The following is a 20,177-nucleotide window of genomic DNA, read 5'->3' on the forward strand; positions in this document are numbered from 1 at the left end:
GGCAGGCTGCCAGCAGCCTGGCAGCGCTGGTGCCACCGCCACATACGTGTAATTACATTAGACCAGGCGCATGCAGGAGAAAGCTCGGCATGGGTGACTTGTCACAGCATTCACTGTCTCAGAAATGTACTGTCTGATGGGACTGTGCTGGGTAGGACAGGACCCAGCCAGTTCAGAGCCTGTTAATGAAGATTGGCCTTTGTCCTGATTAAGAGGGGGAGGAGAAAAAAGCTTTGGGTGTGTTTCCATTTGTGTTTTTTCTTTTGTTAGGAGGGGAGGGAAGGGAGAGGAGCTGTGAAACTTTTCCCCTCCTGCTCTTTTGACCTCCTCTGCTGTGTTTGCCCTCTGCATCACGCTGCTCAAGACTATTCTTGCCAGCTAAGGATCTTGAATGCCGCTCTTGGGTGCATCCGAGCTCCCTGCGCCCTAGCAGAAGGCCACAGGCCCATTCACATGGCTGCTCCCCGTGCAATACCTGTCCAGTGGGTCTTGCCGGTTCCTGGTTGTCCAGCCTGGCCTCTGCTCAAAGCCAGAGCGTGGCTTTCCTGCAGTGCCTTCTCCTGCTTGCTACCCGTGGGTGAAGGTGTGATGGCTCAGCAGGGAGGTGCTGTGACCCTCAAATCTCGACCACCTTGGCAGACATCAGGGCTCAGCTGTGTCTACATCAGGTGGCAATTCACAGTAAAGTTCCTCCCTTAACCCCTTGGTCTCCCCTTCTCTTGGCAGGTCTCATCCTAGTGAACGAACCCTACTACAATGAGGCAGGCTTTGACAGCGACCGGGGGCTCCAGGAGGGCTACGAGAACAGTCGCTGCTACAACGAGATGACGCTGATTCGCGTGGTGCAGTCCATGATGCAGCTGCTTCGCAGGCCGGTCGAAGTCTTTGAGCACGAAATCCGTGAGCATTTTCGCTGCAACGGCTGGCGCCTGGTGTCCCGCATCGAGTCCTGGCTGGAGACAAACGAGCTGGTAGAGCGGAGCCATGAACAGGCCAATGGGGCGGATTCTGCCTCCCTCCTGTCTGCCTGCGGCACCCTAGCCGAGAGCCCTGGAGACAATGCGGGATTGCTGGGGGAGGATGGCAGCAGCCTGGAGCAGGGGGCGGCCGCTGAACTTTCCGACTCGGCGCTGGACGGGAAGGAGGAGCTGGACGAGTCGGAGTTCACAGCCTCGATGTCCAACACTGGTGATCTCCAACAGTACTCAGACTCGGAGAGCACAGGCCAAGCCAGGGGGGTAGACCTGGCCAGAGACCGAACAGACGAGGGGAAGGCTGCCCAGGACTCTGCCTCGCAGCCTAGTGTGAAACCAAAGAAACGGAGAAAGAGCTACAGGAGTTTCCTTCCAGAGAAGAGTGGTTACCCTGATATTGGGTTCCCTCTCTTCCCTTTGTCCAAGGGATTCATTAAAAGCATCCGTGGTGTCTTGCAGCAGTACCGGGCTGCCTTAGCAGGAGCCAACATCCCAGAGTGGACAGAAGACAAATAAACCATCAGGTTAGGGACAGGCAGATGCAGAGGAGAAAGGAAAGCAGCAGAAAATAAATCAGCAACCACTGTTACCAGTAAACTGACTTCTCCTTCCAGCTTTTCTTCCTCAGTGTGGTTTGTTCCAAAGAAGGTGATAGGCCTGATTGCTCCTCTGAGGAAAGGTTGTCTAAGCATGAATAACTCTTTGACCCCAGCCCTTCTTCCTCTCCCCTGTCCCATGTACATGCTCCTCTTGCGAGTTTGACCCTGCAATGGTAAGATTTGAGACCTGCACAGAAGCAGTCTTGCAGCCACGTTCCCTCTGCACTTTCATCTTGGGCACCTTTCCACACAAGGACTCTTCCCAACCCAGCAGTTGGTTCTGGTGGGGTTCAAGCCAGGAGAAGCGATTGCTGTAGTTCTGGAAGTGAAGGGCAGTGCCCTCCCGGTCTTTCATTTTTCTCTGCATTACCATGGGTTTCATGAAGTCTGCCCCAGTTTATACGTACTTAGACATTGGATTGTGTTTGCATTGAAGCTGACGACACCATATGGAGTTGCTCTGGTCTTGGTTGCTCATGGACAGCTACAAAGTTCTTCCAGTCAGGACTTGGTAGGCAGAACCAGAGCTCTGCACTAGCGCTTGTGCTGCCCTGGTTGTGCTGTGGGGTTTCCATCCACTTCTGCAACTTCTGGTCAGTTTTCTGGAAGAAATTTTAGCCATCCACACTTCTTTTTCTCCAGAATAAGGCAAACTTACCTTTCCCTACCATGCATGCCTGTCTTCTAGAAACACCCAGGATGCCGGATTCTGCCCGTGTGACTTGCTGAGGTATCCGCATCTTTCATTCCAGCCTTCCCGGCTGTCTCGCAGCACTACACCCACCCTGGACCTCGTCCTCACCTGGCCAGGCAGCACTGGGTGATTTTGGGGCGTATTGTGGATCCAGCAGCTAGGCTGGCTGGGGAACCTGGCACGGCAGTTGCTTCTCAGTCATTCGGTGATAGTTGGGTATTTCTGAGCTGTTTTCAGCCAGGCTCACCCAAGGGAACGGAGCTGTTGTGTCGTGATGAGGTCCTGTTGTAGCAGCAGCGGTTTGTGACCGTTCCTGTGCTGTTCCTCAGTGCATCAACCCCTGGTGCGGACTGTTATCAATCCCTTCCCTTGCCAGCTGTTTCCTGTGGTGGCCTGGGTCCCCTGTAGGCACAGCACATACTGTCCCTAATCCCAACCGTGCTGGGAAACGGCTGGTGAGATCAGCCCAAGCTTCAGCAGCAGAGCTGCCTGAGCTGGTGACCATGAGCACTTTGAAGCCGGGACTTGCCAGAGTCTCCTGGTCAAGACACCTTCCCAAAGCCTCTTTTTTTTCTGTCTGCACGCACTTAATTTCACTTCTGGAGCTGGGAGATCACCCTCCAGCACTATTGCATTTGCCCAGTGTTTAGGCATTAGAGAAGCACCCAGCTGGCATCCGTGTGGAACACAGTCTGTCAGGGAGAGTCTGTTGGTCCTTCCAGGCTTCCCAGGACAGAGTCAGGCTGAGCGCTTGGCTCTGCCAGAACTGAGGGTGAAGACAAAACTCTGCTGCTCTTGCTCAGTAGGGCTGTGTCCCTTCCCCACACCCAGGCCAGCATCTTCTAATTTTGAAACAGAACAGCAGGTGAATCTCAGCACGTTTGCACAGCGCTTTCTGCTCTTTGAAACACCAAGATCTGGCCCCCGTCCCAAATTCCCCCACCCCGCTCCCTGTGTCTGATGCTCCAAGCCAGGGGACTGGCTGCACAAAGCCCTTCTTGTGTCACCATCCGCTATCAGGATTTTGGAAGGTGCTCTGGAGGTAGCAGGACTTGGCTGTGAACAGAGACCTGGGTCTGCAGAGCTCCCCAAGCTCCGCTCTGCGGGTGCATCCCCTGCACAGCAGCTCTGGCAGACGCTGGGGGGTGCAGAGAGATGCTTGGAGCTGCCGGTGTAACTCCCAGACACGTTCTGCCTGTGGCTGGTGCTACATGAATGAATCTCTTTGAGTGAGGAGCGGGGGCGTCTCCAAAATATCAAGGGTCGATTGGGGCAAAGGGGTGAGGCTGCAGCTCTGGGGCAGGGGAAGGGCAGGCGCAGAGGCTTGTTGCACAGATGATTAAACCTCTTACTCACCACAAAAAACTGCAGTTGGTGACGTATGGATACAAACCTCTCTGTCTCCTGTGCAGGGCTGTGGCTGTCATTAGTCTGGATATCCAGGGAGGGAGAAAAACCCTTCAGGGCCAAGCATGGCTGGGGCTAGAGGGACAGGGGAGCTCTGGGGGTCCCAGCTTTGTCCCCGCTGTGTTCTCTGCAGCTCTCATCCCATAGGAAGGTGGTCGCTTGGGGCTGGTCATCCAGTCCTCCCCTCGCCCAAGAAGTGTCTTTGTTTCCTCTGATCCTCATCAAGAGCTTCTGCACAGGTTCCCGGGGCTCCCCGTCTACCAAGGAGGTGTGAATCTGCCTTCTGGAGGGGACGCTGCCCCCGCATCACTCGCTCTCTGTAGCCGGCTGTCCCAAACCGAAGTGTGCACAGAGGTTTACAGATTTGTTTTCTAAAGCTTTTGATAATGTGAAGCTCCTGGGTGATGAGGTTGGTGGTGAGCACACTGCAGCTATGTAATTTTTTTGTGTATGTATGTAATATTTAAGGGTAACAATTTAAAAGGCTAAAACCTTTAAAAAAAAAGTTAAAAACACACAAAAAAAAGCCAAAGCATGATGCATATTGTTAGCCTTAAAACTGGCTACATGACTGTGTGATGTACAAATGAGAGCAGCCTGTAACTGTTTTAAGTGCTGGGGTTGGGGAAGAAGCATTACAAAATCAGTTTGTAGCCTTGATTCTGTACAGTATTTAATGAAGAAAAAAACCAGACCTGACTATGAGGCCATGCTTAGAGGTGTGTTGTTCACGTGCAGATGTGGATGCTTGGTTGCTTATGATATATGTATAAAGTGCTGTGTGACCATTAAAACTTTTTTTACCTGCAGAATTTTTTTTTGTTGGTTTGGCTAACCAAGGTGTAATAAAGGAGGGAAGATGACTTGCCATTAAATTTTGCCTCTGTGAGTAGTCCTGACTCTCGCCTCTTTCTTTCCCCCACAGCCACACTTTTGGCATTGCCCCGGGCTGGATGGGGTCCTGCTGGCTGTGGTCGATGGCACAGAGGGGACGGCGAGTCTGGGGGAGCTGAGCAGATCTGCCCCAGGGCTCAGCATAAAGCAGCTCCCCAAGGCCCTGGTTCACAAGGCATCTGTCAGGCTGTGTTTCTATTATTGTCAGCTCTTTGCTGGCACAGGGTGCTCGCAGGCTGCCAGCGTGTGCCGCAGCACAGCTGGGGGCTCGGCTGCTGCGCTGGTGTGACTGGAAGTGAGTTAATTTTCTCCATGTAGTTCAGAGCCTTTTTTTTCCATAGCTGGCACGACCGTTGTTTGGATTTAGTTTGAGAACAAGAAGATAACAGCCTGGGACAGAGTTAATGTTTTTAAGTTGTTGTCTGGGAGCCAAGGTCTGTGAGCTCTGCCCACAGGTGTGGGGCAGCCGGGAAGGGGCCGTGGATGGGACAGACCTTGTGGGCACCCAGACTGATCAATAAGAACATTCCATGCCCTTGGTCTTGTGCTTCCTGTAGGAAACAATTACCTTGCAAATACAATAGGCCCAGGCAGCATCTCTCAGCAAAGCATATTCTAATAACGATTTTGCAAGATCAGGTGTTCTGCCTGAAGTTAGGCACACACAATAAGGCAAAAAGCTCCTGCTTATATTCCCCCCAGATCCCGGTCGCGATTTCCCTCCCCTATTCCCTGTTGCTTGGATTCTTTGGGGTTTACAGACCTACACAAGGCCTACCTCAGTTTACATATTTCATTCCTCTAATCTGAACAATACCCTTCCCCTTATCAATCAACTCAAAATATGGGTTCCTGGCTCTTTGGCTACCCTTCCCCCTGGATTAACTTGTTAATACAGGTATCAGTTTGCATTCCAGGATGTTTTACATTAAGGATTCATAGTCTGATGTGTCTCAGTCCTTTCCCCCCCACCCTGCTGGGGTCAGGCACCAGCTCCTTAGTTTTGCCAAAACAACATTCCTTTGTTAAATGTTCCTTACACTTCGTATTTGAGAGTTGGATTTTTCTGGCTGGGGAGGGGGAGACCGGCACCCATTCTGGTTTCTGCTCTATTTCGGTGGAATTCCATTGGGGAGTTTTATTTTGGCCTTTGACACCCTGCTGCTCTGCTGAGGCCTCTGGGCCTTTCTGCTTGTTTCTCTTTTCTCTCTGGGATTGTCTGTTTGGGACCAGGTGCTGTTCCCTGGGCCTGGCTGCTTTGTGCGGGCAAAGTTTGTGAGGAGTTGCACCATCTTCTATTTTATATTGTTTTCCATTGTATATATATTAGCAGTAGTAGTGGTATATTAGTGTTATTTTATTAAACTGTGTTTATCTCCATCCATGAGGTTCTCCATTCCCTTTTGGTTCTCTCCCCTGTTTGGTGCCAGGGGGCAGTGAATGAGCAGCTATTGTATTGCCAGCTGGGGTCAAACCACAATATCTGGCTGCTGCCCCACAGACAGGGTCAGGCCCAGGGTGAAGCAAATCCTCAGCACACCCTCTTGGCACAAGGTAAGCGTGCGGCTTTGCTGGGGTTCAAAACGACAAGGGATGATGGTTTTAAACTAAAGGAGGGAGATTCAGGCCAGACATGAGGAAGAAATTGTTGCCCCTGAGGGCGGTGAGAGCCTGTCCCAGTTTGCCCAGAGAGGTGGTGGATGAACCATCCCTGGAGACATCCCAGGCCAGGCTGGACGGGGCTCTGAGCAACCTGAGCTGGTGAAGATGTCCCTGCTCATGGCAGGGGTGGCACTGGGGGAGCTGGGAAGGGCCCTTCAGCCAAAGCCATTCTGTGACTCTATGCAACCGTCCCCAGAGAGGCCCAGGGCTGGCTCCATGGAGCCTTTCAGGTGCTGTGAGCCCCAACGGCTCCGCTCCAGTGACCGTCTCCTTTGGCAGAGGCAGCCAAGAGCTCCAAGCACATCCCCTCTCCTGGGCTCCCCTGCAGCCTCCCCCGGCTGTTTGACATGATCAGAGGGTTCAGCAAACCATCGCTGAGCCTGTTTTTACACCTGGCCCCATGCCATGGGGGAAATAACTTTATTTTGGGTGGGGGTTCCCAGCCCCTGGCTGCCCTGGGAATCCGAGCTCAGCTCTCTGCGAGTGAGTGGGGCTGTGGGGGGGAGGAACAATCGTGCTCTTCTTCCCTGGCTCTGCAATCCTAATTGCATAGTTTGCAGATGAATAAATGCAAACAACCCCCACTGTTTGCTCTTCTACTTTGTACTTGAGCACTGTAAATGAGGTTTAATTACTGCAATTTAATACCGAACAGGCTGAGTAACCCTGCCCCCCAGGCAAGCCCCCTGGGCAGGAACCTGTTGCAGGGCTCCAGCTGGCTTGGCTGCCCAAGAAAGGGGAGGCCTGAGCTCCCCATAGGGCCCCAGTGGAAAACCAAACCCTTCAGATCCAATACCCCCCTCCTTGAGCCTCCTCCCTGACCCCTTCCCCACTCTGGAGCCTTTCCCAAGATGTCCCAGATCATTGCTGTGGTGCTGAGCTCCCAGGATTCAATCAGCCGCAGTGTGAGGCTGTGCAAGGAGACACCAGCACACCCCAAAAACTGGGGTGGGTGGCAATACTGCCCTATGTCCTGCCTCTGAGGCATCTCCTGTGGCCATCGCCCCATGCTGACCCTGACCCCAGGTGATGGTGGTCCAGGGTGACAGCACCACAGCAGCCAGGAGCTCAGATTGAAAACCCAGGGAGGGCTTTTTTTGAAAACTCTAGATATTTATTGCATTTTTCACAAGAATAAACTCTGCTTCTACAGGAAGCTTTGGGTAGAAACATTCTTTAAAAAAGTCGATTTCTTGTATCAGATATATTGGTCCTGACCATCCCTGGGAGGTGGCGCTGGCTCTGTGGCGAGGACATGAGCGATGCCACCGTGTGCGTCGGAGCCGAGGAGGGGAGGGGGCTGTGCCGGCGCAGCCGCCTGGGCCGGGACCTCGTACCGCGATAAAACACACCGGTGTCTTGTCGGCACCAAGTACCTGGTGGGGCTCGTGGCTCAGTTTTGGGGCAGCACTTTGGCTGTCCCAAGAGGGTAAAGCTAAGCATGGGGGCAAGTGAAGGGATGAGCACCCATGGCCCCCAAGAGCTATTGCTACAGGAGGAGGAGGTTCCTGAGTGGGAGGAAGGCTCTGCTGCCCTTGTGCTGGGCTGTGCTGGGGGCGTGAACCCGGCTGCTCAGGACCCGCTGACGACGCGGCAGAGGCGGCCGTGGATCTGGCCCTGCACCGGCTCACAGGCCAGCGCCTCCCCATCCACCGTCATGATGCCCGCGGCCGCCCGCGGCTCCAGGCGGAAAGCCTGGACGCGGACATAGCACAGGTGGGGACAGTTCAAGTCCAGGTGTGTCCCCCTGGCCATAGCCAGGAAGATCTTCAGCAGCGCCAGGCGGCTGATGCCGGCCTTCAGGTAGAAGAGATGGATGCAGCCGTCGTTCAGACGGGCCGCCGGTGCCATCAGCAGATTGGTGCCAAGGTGGGACTGGTAGATGGCGTAGACGGTGACAAACTCCTCCTCGGGTACCACAGTCCAGTGCGCCGGCACCGGCTGGCACAGCGGCACCAGCAGTGAGTCGGCGGGCAGAGCACCGGGCGCCTCTGTCCCCGCTGGAGGCAGGACATGAGCAGCCTGGCCGTTGGTGATGGGTGCGTGGGGGTCCCTGTGTGCCAGGGGGGTGCCCTGCTCGGGGACAGCGGGCAGGTAGGACAGGCGGCCCTGGTACACCCGCAGCTTGGCCAGGCACTGCAGGGTGCCCAGCGTGAAGCGGGCGTTGCCCAGCCGGCGGTACTTCTCGCTGTCAATGTCCACGTCCGAGATGAAGCCCCAGCCGAAGCCGAGGAAGGAGAAGAGGCGCTTGCCCGAGGCCGTGCTCAGTGAGACCAAGTCCATCTGCGTGTGCAGCCCCTTGCACAGGATGAAGGTGCAGTTCGTCAGCAGCTTCTTCTTGGCGACGTGATCATTGCTGTGAGGGATGGAGAGGGTGAGTTTGGGCTGGACCCAGCTCAGGGTTTTCCCTCCTGTCCCAGCATCCACGTGCAGCCCTCGCCCCTGTGTTGTGGTTGGGATGTATCCCAGCTGGGTGAGTGTCCCTCAGGGCAGAGTTTGCTGGGGGTGGGAAGGATAAAGCAGCTTTTGAAAGAGGGAACCAGGTTGGGGCTGCAGGGTCAGGGCAATCCTGGCTCCCACACCGGGGTGGCTGCTTTAGAGTGGAGCTGTGCCAGACCCCTGGAGGGGACAAAGGGATGCAAACTGATGCTTGCAGGGACTGCAGGAGGTGGGGACGCAGGTGGGCACCCCTGTGCTGGGCATGCCTGTACCTGGCACCCATCCCCTGGGCTGGAGCCACACTCAGCCCTTTGCTTCAGTGACCCCCCCGCCTTGGGACTCACCCAGCATAGTAGTTGATGGAGGCGGCCAGGGCATTCCCAGAGCCCCCCGGCAGGATGCACAGCGGCTTCTGCATGGCGTCTGCCCAATCCGGCCGTTCCATGAGCCCATTAACCACCTGTGAGGACGGACGGAGCTGGTGGCACCTGGGGCCGTGCAAGGACCAGGGAGAGGGGAGCCCATGGTGCCCCTGGCCAGGGCAGCACTGAGGCCATGGCTGCCCCGCTTTGCTCCAATTGGGGTGTCATCTCTCCTTTGCCGTTCCCTGCCTGGCTCCTGCCACCGGCATCCCTCTCCTCCCGCTCTGTGCCCATCCTGCCTGGGGATGCTCTATGGTTTCTCTCTCACCTCGTGCAGCAGCCCATCCCCAGACATGATCACCAACGTGTCCCACTGTGACAGGTCCTCATCCCGCACCTTCTCCTGAGCATGGTGGGGTCTTTCTGGGGGGAAAAGCAGAGTCGAGCATCAACTTCCATCCTCCTGCCACCCCACAGACAGTGACCCCAGACCCATGGTCCCAGCTGGGGGTGCAGGAGGTGAGGCTGCCACCCCTATTGAGTGCAGTCGTGTCCTCTCACACCCTTTGTCACTTCTGCCTGTGACAGCCCACCCTTGGTGTTGTCCAAACCAGCCCTGCAGGAGCTGGAGCCGCAGTGATGCAGAGGGTACAAGGCCCTTGGAGCAGCCTGTCCAGGGGTGGCAGGATCCCAGGAAGGGAGGTGGAGGTGAGGGAGCTGCTGGTGGACTCACCGGTGATGAAGACGGTGGCAGCGATGTCGGCCTCTGCCAGCATGGGCTGTACCACCGCCTGGAAGTCCTCCAGCGCACGGCCGGCGCCGCTCTGCGGGTTCACCAGCACCAGCGCACGGCAGGGCCGCGGCAGCACCCCATAGCTGTCACCTGCAGGGGAGAGGGGCTCAGGGTGGCGGGGCCGTGGTGCTGCCCAGGGAGGGCTTTGTGAACCAGGGCAGCACTTGTCACAGCCCTGCGGGAAGGCGAGCTGCCCCCCATCTCCATCTGCCCGGAGGTGCTGGGAAGGCAGGGGAGGTGGCAGAGACAAGGACAAGGTTCCTGCAGGGACTCATCCTGAGCTCTCCTGCAATCAGCAGAGATGTTCGACGCCCAGGCCGGAGCCCTGAGCAGCCCAGCGATGCCGCGGTGGAGCGGGGGCTCTGCAGATCCGAGTGTCCCTGTGCACTGCCGGCTGCCATTACAGACACACCGAGGAAAGAAAAGGGGGAGCAAAGGGGAAGTTTGAAACACAACCTCTCCAAGGGCGTCTGGCCCCAAACACCCTTGGCTGTGAGTTTTCCCTTGTGAACCCCCCAGTTCCTGACACAATGTGCAGTGAGCCAGGGACAGGGGGATGAGGGCCAGGGGCCTTGAGGTCCCTGTTCCCCACATCCATCCCCGATGGAACAGGGCCAGGACAGACACCTGCGCCGGCAGACAGACGCTTCTGCTTCCCCTACTCCCCACGGGGCTCAGGTTTCATGTGTGAGGGCCCTGGCTGGGCTGTAATTACACGCCTGGCAGGGGCCCGCATGCCTCTGCCAGCCCCCCAGCCCGGTGGGACCCACACAGCGGGAGCGATGCGATGGCACCTGGGGGAGCTGGTGGCAGTGTGCTTCTACAGCAGAGCCCCAGGTGCTCCCTGCGCACCTCAAACCCCGATGAGCAGGGCAGGGCGCCTCGAGCTTCCACGGCGCCACTGGGAAGCCCCAGCCCTGTGGGGTGACGCCAGTTTGGGGGAGGTGTGGGGGGTGTCACCACCAGCTCTGGGCCCCCTAAGCTGTGATTTGGCCCCAGGCGGTGGGTGCCAGCCTGGGCGCGGGGGCTCTGCGGGACAGGATGGGGGCTGTGCCTGCTGAGTCAGCAGAAAGAGCTGCTTGGTCAGGAGCTGAGTCACCAAAGCAGACGGTGATTGCCGGCACTGCCCGGACTGGGAACCCCCATCCAACCCGGGCAGAGCGGGGGGCTGGGGTCAGAAACCTGCCCCCCCAGTCTGCACACACAGGGTGATTGGAGCTGTTTGAACACAAGCAGCATTTTTACAGCTAAACCCCCTCCTGCTGCCCGCGCAGGGGCGAGGGGAGCCTGGGGCGATGGAGGTCCCCATGTGTGCCACCTCCCCTGGGTGACACCCAGCGTCACACCAATCACAGCCACGCTGGGGCTGCCCTGACAGTTGGCAGAGCTGCCCCCCAAGCCTTGGGGAGCACACAGAGCTGTACTGATTTGGGCACTATCACGTTGATTTTCTGCTCCCAGGAGTGACTTGGTGAGGCTGTCACCTCACAGGACACCTCCTTGTCCCCACACCTTGGGACCTCTCACCAAGTCCACAGCAAAGGTCCATCCATGAGAGCCCATCAGGCAGGGCTGAGCCTGTGGCCGGGCTCTGGGCTCTCTCCCCGCTGCCACCCAGGGCCAGGGGAAGCGGCCGGCTGCCCCCCGCCCTCCCCAGCCCCTTATCAGTGGGTGCCAGATGCGAGGGGACCAGCAGCCCTTGGGGACAGCAGTGAGGCCGCCCCAGCTCTGGTCAGGGATGACGGGCAGCAGCCCCAGGACTGGGCTGGCCCTGGTCCCCCCTCTCCAGAGCCTTCCTTGGTCCCTACCCACACTAAATCCCCTCTGGGCACACAGCCCAGCCCCTGGGCAGGGCGGTTGTGCTCAAGTCCCACCTGACAGAGGCAGGGGTTGGGGGGACTTTTCTCTCTTTTTTCTCCTTCCCACCCCAGAGGATGCAAAGCGAGAGCACGAGACACTTCAAGAGCCTAAACACAGTTTTTTAAACCCATAATGTTTCTTATCAGCCACACCATTCCTGACACGCACACGGAGCTGCAGCTGGGTCTTGCCTGGACCCCACGGTCCCTGAATAGCAGTGGGGTACGTCTGGGACCCCATGGACCTGCTCCTTGGCTGGAGGGGGAAAGGCAAACCCTGTCAGGACACCGAGGGATGGTGTGACTCCATCACCAGGCACAGATTGCTGCTACCAGGGTGTGAACAGGAATGGGGACAGAATCCCAGTGTGAGGCCAGTGACACCAGCAGCACTGAGCTTGGCCTGGGCTCCCACATCCAGAGTTGGGGGTGCTGGTTCAGAGCCTTGGCCACAGCGATGCTCAGGCCGAGGGGACACATTTCAGCAGCATCCTGCTCCCTTGCACAACACTGGCTGGCCCTGGCACCTCGGCCAGGCTCAGCCACTTCCCAGCACAGTGCGGTTGCTCTCAACCCCAAACACTGCGCAGAGCAGACACTGAGTCAGCAAGAGGAAGGGGCTCCAGCTGCTGCTGCCAGCACACAAACTCTGCTCTCCCCCCTCCGCCCACGTCCCCCCATGGGACACGTGTCCTGGCCGCGCTCAGGCGGCGACCACGCTGCCGCGGCTCCACCGTCAGCAGCCCCAGCTGCTCCATTGTGTCCCCGCATCCTTCTGGAAACTCGCTGGGCACAAGGAACAGGAGCACCAGGCTGAGAGGGGACAGGGCTGTCCTGTCTGGTGACCCGGGTGACATGAGGCTGGGACAGACTGGGATATGCCTGTTGTGTGTCACCTCTCTGCAGTGTCACCTCCTGTCCTCTGCACAGTGAGGGGATGAGCACAGGAAGGGGGTCTCCCAAAACAGGGGCTTGCAGCAGGGTCAAGTCCCACTTGCTGCTGACACACCACGATGCCATGGCCATTGCTGACAGCTCAACAGAAGGTTCCTGCCACAACTGGGGTTGGATTTCCCCACCAGGACACAAGCCTGGGGACAGCTGGTCCCTCCTGGCCAGCCGCAGGGTGGGACACTTCCCTGCACGCTGCGGGAAGCCCCGGCTTCTGCTGAGGGACTTTTTCTTTCCCTTGAGGTGAAATAAGGAGGGGGAAACTTCACCCGTGTGCAGCTCTCCACAGGGCTTTTATCCCAGAGTATGCTGGAGCTGAGATGACACCAGGACGGATCGCTGGTGGCTCCCCGGCTGTCCTCCCCGTGGGGATGGGGTGGCAGGATTGCTCTGCACAGACTCGCACGCAGCTTCCCAGCACGGCCTTATCTGCCCCGCACAGGCTGCGAAGCCGGCACGTGAGGGTGCGTTGGAGTGCAGGGTGTGGCGAGAGGCATTTTTAGCTCTGTCCCAAACTGGGGGAGGAGGTTTGCAAATCCTGCTGGCCCTCAGCTAGAAAAATAACTGCAAAATCCCGCACCACCTTCTCCCGTCCTCCTTCCTCAGGCTCCCCTGAGGTCCCTGCCATGCAGTAGGCGGCTCCTGCCCCAGCACCCTCGCACCGCCTGCTAAAAGGGCGAGGGTTTTAAAACGCTTGGAGACTTACAGCTGCAGAGTTCAGGCTGGAAATAGAGCCAGGGAACTGGTTTTGCCCTCACCCTGTTCCACTGGATTTTTTGTTGTTCTTTTGGAGGAGTAGCAGAAAGTTGTTTTGTAGCTGCAGGTCATGTAAAAAAGCTGCATTTTAAAATGCAAGCAGGGAAGAGCTGGGCTAAATATGATTTGACAGGATCCCTCTAACCGCATGCCTCTTAATTTCCAAGTCTGATCAGTGCGACTGGACAGCTAAATAAATGAAGTAGTGCATATAATTGAATCTCTGCTCAGATGTTCAAATATATGCCAGCCTGCCCTGCCCTGACTGCAGGAGCTGGGGGACTTGGTCCCCGAGCCAGCCGCTCCCCTTCGAGCTGGTGGCAGCTCCTGGAGGTGAGAGGGAACCCAAACCCAGGCCCCTCCATGCCACCCTGGGACCCCGCTGGGTCCCCGGGGGGATTTGCCTCCTCCCAAGTGATGGATGGGACCTGCTGGGGACAGTCCCTGGCTCCTGTCCTGCCTGTGTCAGCAATGATGACTTTATTTTTTTCTTGGTTAATGCTGCCCTTTGGAGCTTTACCAGTTATTGAACGAAAGCGATGCGAGGCGGGGGGGGGGGGGGGGGGGGGGGGGGGCGTGCAAAGGGCCCCTGTGGTGCTACCACGTCCCTGCTGCCCCTTCGATTTAAGAGTGAAAGGAGAGAGAAGCCAACCCCAACCCTGGGGCTGTGCACAGGGATGTCCCTGTCGCCCCCCGGGCTCTGAGCAGGGGGGATCCAGGTGACCCTGCAGAGATGGGGATTCCCCCCCTCTATCCCCTCCGGCCTTGACCTGCGCCTTGGGGCCCGACCACCGCGCAGCGCCCCCGGCTCGGTGCCAGCTGCCCCTCGGGGACGGGGACAGCCGTCCCGCGGGGGACAGGCAGCGGAGAGTCCTCGGGTGGCCGCTGGCCCCGGTCCAGCCACAGCCCCCCCCGGCCCGTTCCCGGCGCTCGTTCCGTCGGGACCCGCAGCGCAGCCGGGACGGTCCCTTCCCGGGCGAGCGTGGGGGCGGCCGCTGCGGGCGGCGGCTCCGGTACTGACCGTCCTGCGTGGGCACGGTGGGCACCGAGAGCTCCCGGATCCTGCGGCTCCAGGCCTGGGCGATGCGCAGGTTGTCCTCGGCGTCGGGTCCCAGGGAGACGCGGAAGGTCCGCTCCAGGCGCTGGCGGGCGGGCGAGCCCCAGCGCGGCCCGCGGAGCGGGTAACACACCAGGGAGAAGCAGGCGGCGGCGGCGGCGGGGAAGGCGGAGGAGCCCACGCAATCGGCCAGGCGGAGCGCGGCGTCGGGACCGGCCGAGCCCCCGGAAGAACCGCCGGGACGCCGCACCTGCAGTTCCCGGGCCGTCAGAGCCAGCGAGCAAGCGGCAGCACCGGGAGTCGGTCCCGCACCGAAGATACCTTGAAGTAACACCGGGCCCCCACCGGGCTCCGGGGGAGCGCGGCGGCCGGCGGCCATCGGCGGCGGAACGGGAACGGGAGCGGGACGCACCGGGGAGCGCCGCCCGCCGCTGCTCGCTGCTGACACCCGCCGCGCCGCCCGGCAATGGCAGGCGGGGCGGCCCCATTCAGAAAAATTTAACCCAGCCCCCCCACGCCGGGAGTGGGGGGAGCCCGTCCCGCAGCTGCCCTGAGGCCCCCACCACTTCCGCCTGCCTCAGTTTCCCCAAGCGCCGCCCCGCGCTCCGGGGCAGGGATGCGGCCGGCGGCTCCCTGAGGGTGACCCGGGTGGAGGGGACCCGGTCTGCCCGGGTGGAGCAAGACCCTGCAGACACGGGGCAAAGCGACAGCGTGGGTTTGCCGTGGGTGGCTCTGCCCTGCCGGGGTGGGTGTCTCGCGTGCGTGCTCCCACGGTGCGGGGCTGGCACAGCACCCACCCGCGGTGGTGCCGGGAGACCAGTGGCAAAGCGCCGGGCAGCAGCGTGTACAGCAACGCACAGATAGGCACTGGCTGAGTCCCTTGACCCCCACGCTGGGCTGAACAGCATTTAACACCGTTTCTGCATCTCTCCATCTGGAACAGGGTGAGAGGAGTGGAGCGGTGCATGAAGAAATCAAGGCACGGTGAGGGCTGAGGAGGACAGCAGGCAGAGGACACCTCCAGGAGAGCATGGAGGAGGACCATGTCCTACCCATCACCGGTGGCTCGCCAGCAGGTATCTGTGGGTTGGAGGGTGCCATGGACATGGAGTCCCATAGAGTGGGGTGGGCTGTGCTATGAACCCCACTTCAGGGCACAGAGCACTGGGGACAGAGCCCCAGGGACCTGCCCGGAGGGTGCCAGCACAGCTGGCTCCATGTCCGTGACGGCTGGCAAAAATCACTGACAGCAGCTTTTGATGGCACCAGGACTGAGCTCACCCTCCTGAGGGGCTGCTGGGCTCCAGGGGGTCTGGCCCAGCCCAATAAGGATTTTTTTGGCCAAGCAGTTTCCCCTGGATATATCTCTGCTCCACGTGCTCCGGCTGACCCTTTGCGCTCCTTAGGCTCAAACCAAAACAAAGCTGAGCCTCTGCATGGGGAAGCGGATGATAAGCACTTGGACAAACGCCATGGGAATGGTAAGGCAGACACAGAGTTGCCCCAGTGCCTCCCTCCTCCTCCCTGGGCCTTCCTCACCCCTTCCTTATCCCTCAGACCACCCTTTGTGCCAATACTCATGCAGGTTTTGCTGGGCCAGCAGCAGCCTGAAACCCCGTAACCTTGAGCTCGCACCCTGGGGAGGCATCGCTCTTCACACTTAGAGCAGTTTAATTAACAGTGAGCCCTCAGCCCTCTGTCCCCACTTAAACCTGCTGGAACTGGCCAAAAGTTGCAGGGAGGACACAGGATGACCAGCTGGATGGATAAAGTGGTTCAGTCTTGCTTTCCCAGAGTGACCTAAAATGAGAGCTGAAGTGCCATGATTTGGAGCATCGTGCTTTCCAAAAAGACTTCCCTGTGTGCTGTGGGTTCAAAGAGACGCTTAGAGTGGGAGGTGGGACTAGACCCCCTCCCAGCCATTTGCTGGCTGCTGCTTTTGGCTGGAGAACAGCAGCACCTGCAGCCAGTTCTGGGTGAAATTTGGATATGGTCACTTGCCCAGCCACTGCCATGCCATGGTCCAGCGTTTGTAAACAGCCCCGAGATCCTCAGCAAGGTGTGACGGGAGGAAATAGCTCGATGCTGGGAGTGCAGCGTCCTGACCTGCTCCTCACCCTTCCTGGTGACTAACCCGCTCCCCATTTCCGCCCAGGAAGGCATGAGAAGTGGTGGGAGGATGTGGGAGCAGCTGTCTCACTGCTGCTGGCAGGTGCCACGGGACAACTTTGGGCTCTGTCCTCATCGCGCTACATCCGTCTGTGGCCCCGTGCCAGAGGGATCCCCCTTACCCAGCCTGTGCTTTAAATAGGAGTTGAACGCCCAGCCGGGCTGTGTTGTCCACCGCCATGCTGTGAGATGGGGAATGGGACTGAGAGCGGCTTCATTGCAAGCTGTGGGAGCCAGTGATGCTGCAGCACTTGGGCATGGGAAGGGTTAGCGCAGGGGTGGCCGTGGTGGGGACAGCCGGGGCAGGGAGATGGGGGGGCCACAGCCAGATTGTTCTTGGGTGGGAAATGGGACCAGCGCAATCACAGCGCCCGTGATGGCTCAGGACACCCAGGCAGAGCTTTGCTGCCTTGGTGCTGGTCTATAGGGACTCCACGTGAGCCAATCCTGATGCCACGTGACCCTTGGCAGATGCCTGCTCAGTGCCACGGCCAGCCCAGTGCCCACCACCGGTCCCTTTGCTCTCTGCTGATTCAACCCAGTCCCGCTCAGGCACTACTTGTTTGCCTCCAGACGTGGTGTCTAATACGGAAGTGGGAACTTCGGTCACTGCTCAGTGCTGATAAACAGTTGTTTGGGGCTATCTTAATTAGGAGAGCCTTAACGAGCTCCCTTGACCTGACCAGCGACCTGGCAATGTGCTCAGCAGTCGGAGCTCCCGTGCTGTGGGCAAGTGTCTGCCTGTCGGGTTTGTCCTGATCGGCTCCATTCCTGCCTGTGTGGTGCTGCAGAGCCCGTGCGCGTGGGGGAGCGGCACAGGGACGTGGTGTGGGGATGTGGCACGGAGCCAGCATGCCAATGGGGACAGCTGGTGGTGAATCCCCCACATCCTTTCTCACTGCACAGGGAGCTCACCCAGGCCACAGGGCATCTGGTTTGGCAATGACCACAGAGGCCACCAGGCTTCAAGAGCAAACGCCCCTCAAACTCCTGTCCTGGGAAGGCTTGTGGGGCACCCCAGACCCCACAGATGTAATTTGGAAGGGAAGGCTTGTACATCTGGCGTGCTGTGCCCTGGGCCCTGTGGAGAAGGTGATGGATGCTCTGTGTTTGGGGAAACTGAGGCAGAAGCAGCAGACAAGGTTTGCCTTGAGTTGTACAAGAAACTGAGGGTTAAATATGGCAATTAAACACCCCCTCAGCTCCCTCCTGCCCCTGGGCTCTTCCTGCTCCTGCCCCAGCTGCCAGAGGAGTTGGTCCCCCCAGGGAGCATGTCCTGGGGGAAGAATGCAGAGAGGATGGGGGCTCCCCAGCCCTGCCGTAACTGCTTGTTCCCCCGGCCGCAGCACAGACCCGGGGCTCTCTGTGCCAGCGCAGGCCGGGATTTCGGGCTCCCGCTGCCTACACCAGGCAGCCTCAGGGGAGCCGTGCAGAGGACACAGCTCTGCTGCAAGATGACCCGCAGCATTTCACTTCAAGGCTCCTCCGGATCCCTGCCTGCTCTGCCGCCCAGGGATGGGAACAGGAAGGGGATGCACTCATCCCAGATCCATCGCTTTTAGCATCGTTCCCACTGCTGAAGGTACATGTCTCAAGGTGGAGCCAGAAATAGCGCAGCGCTGCGCTGCATCGGGGCTGGCAGGGCTGCAGGGTTTGGCAGGGGGACAGGCACCGACTGCAGCAGTGGGAACTTTCCAGCCAGTGCCTGCGGGAGCAGCCAGTGCAGAGATGGAGATGTTTTGGGGTAGATGGAGCTGGTTTGGGGCAGACACAGCAGTTTTGGGGCAGACGCAGCCCAGGAACTGCGGCTCAGCCCCTCTCAGCCCCCAGCCATGGGGGCTCACAGGGAACAGTCACCTGCTGTTGTTGACACAGGGGACCACCACCAAGCAGGAGCGGACAGAAATAACAGAGGTCCCACCTAGATGCACAAGCCGGGACACAGGTTTTTAGGTCTGTCACTGATTTGCTGCAGGACTCTGGCAAGTGACAGCACCCTGGGTCTCGGTCTCCATAACCCATGGGCAGCAGGTAGCACCCACAACCCTGGTGTCATATGGGGCCCAGGCTTCTCAGCCTCTGAGGAGCTGCAGGTTACAGCAGCTCCTGAATCACAGCTCTGCAACCCACTATGGGCTGCTACCCAGCGCCGACCCTCAGCTGAGCTCTCCGTGGCCGCTGGCACAGCCCAGGACCACAGGGCTCGCCTGGAGAGCCCTGGACAACACTGGCAAGCTGGGCTCATTCCTCTCAGCTGACGAATTACTCAGACATGTTTCTGAGGTCAGGCCTCCTACGGGGAAACACTCCCAAACGCTCCACGAGAAGCCGCTGAGTCTGGAATAACCACACGCCCCACTCGCTCGGCCGAAAAGTCACCCCGATGACTCGCCCTGGTGTCAGAGGGATTGAGGCCCAAGTGCTGCCGTTTGATCTCCGCCTTAGCTGGAGAAAGACAAATTTTAGGCTGTTGCAGGGTTTTCACCACTTCCCAGTAGTGGTTTCCTGCTCTGATGTGAGCAAAGGCATTTTTGGGAGGTGAGTCAGCGGCTGCAACGAGAACCACCTGGGAGACTTGATCCGGTCCTGGGATGAGCGGGATCCCCACCGCGATGCTCGGCGCCTGTGGGCAGCATCCCCGGGGCAGAATTACTGATGGGGGACACTTGTCCCACCATTTCTGGCCTGGGTAAGAAGAAGAGGGGTTTGGTGCTGTGGTTGGCATGGCTTCTCCTCCCTCGCCGATCTGGGATCAGTGCACTCCAGCCACCCCACCCGGGCTCCAGGGAGAAACTTGGTAAAGGAGAAAAGGGCAGAACTTCATGCAGCTCTGCAGGGAGCTCCTGACAGTGTCTGTCCTGCCCTGGTGCTGTGTTGGTCCCATGCCCCAAAGCCCCCCAGCATGGACAGGGCAGCCCCGAGGGTCTGGTTTTCTCCGGGGGGAGATGGAGGTCTTGGCAAAGCTGAGAAACTGCCCTCCTTGCTTGTGGAAATTCAACAAATAAAGGCAGTTCTTGGTAAAGGAACCTCACAGGTTTTCCCTCCTAAGCCTTACCAATTTTTGCTATTAAAAATGCGTGACCCCCTGCCCGGCCCCTTCCAACATTACTCAAACCCCTCTGCTCAGCACAAAACAGCATCGCAGCCAGCAAATGAGACTGAGCCTGGATAAGCTTTTTCGAAGGAGCTAAACCTGCATAAAACTGGTGCTGTTCCCTGACCCACCCTCCTAATCCTGCTCAGCTGATAATGAAATAATAAAGGGCTGCAGAGCCTTGCTCTCTGCGCTGTGGGGGAGGTTTCCCCTGTGTCTGTACGTGCTGGGAGCTGGGGTATTAATTGCTCCCCAAGTGAACAGAATTGCTTCTTTCTTCTCCTTTGCCTGGCTGTAAAACCAGGTGTGACCCTCAGCCTGCAGAGAAAGCAGAGTCACTCATTTTTCCAGGAGAATGGTTGGATGTTGCACTGATAACAGCCGTGATCCCTGCCCTGGCTCCTCGGGGGCTGATCCTGACCCTGAAGCCACCCTGGTTGGACCCATGGACCCATCCCAGTGGGACG

The 20,177-nt window shown here is 58.6% G+C and overlaps 2 protein-coding genes across 2 annotated transcripts in view; one reads left to right on the forward strand and one right to left on the reverse strand.

Moving 5' to 3' along the window:
- Positions 1 to 4,566, forward strand: part of UBE2O (ubiquitin conjugating enzyme E2 O) — a 60,516-nt gene extending 55,950 nt beyond the window's left edge. The window contains exon 18 of the mRNA XM_065852172.2: positions 727 to 4,566. Coding sequence (XP_065708244.1) covers positions 727 to 1,490 — 764 coding nt within the window. The 3' untranslated portion in view covers positions 1,491 to 4,566. The remainder of the gene's footprint in view (positions 1 to 726) is intronic.
- Positions 4,567 to 7,322: 2,756 nt separating this feature from the next.
- On the reverse strand, positions 7,323 to 15,072 carry SPHK1 (sphingosine kinase 1). The gene is made up of 5 exons (XM_065852690.2): positions 14,412 to 15,072; positions 9,765 to 9,914; positions 9,360 to 9,454; positions 9,014 to 9,129; positions 7,323 to 8,586 (listed from the first exon to the last, which is right to left on the reverse strand). Exons 1-5 carry the CDS (start codon positions 14,824 to 14,826, stop codon positions 7,803 to 7,805), a joined length of 1,560 nt encoding a protein of 519 aa, XP_065708762.1. The 5' UTR covers positions 14,827 to 15,072; the 3' UTR covers positions 7,323 to 7,802.
- Positions 15,073 to 20,177: the final 5,105 nt, after the last annotated feature.

This window comes from Patagioenas fasciata, chromosome 18, assembly GCF_037038585.1.
Source record: "Patagioenas fasciata isolate bPatFas1 chromosome 18, bPatFas1.hap1, whole genome shotgun sequence".
Classification (NCBI taxonomy): domain Eukaryota; kingdom Metazoa; phylum Chordata; class Aves; order Columbiformes; family Columbidae; genus Patagioenas; species Patagioenas fasciata.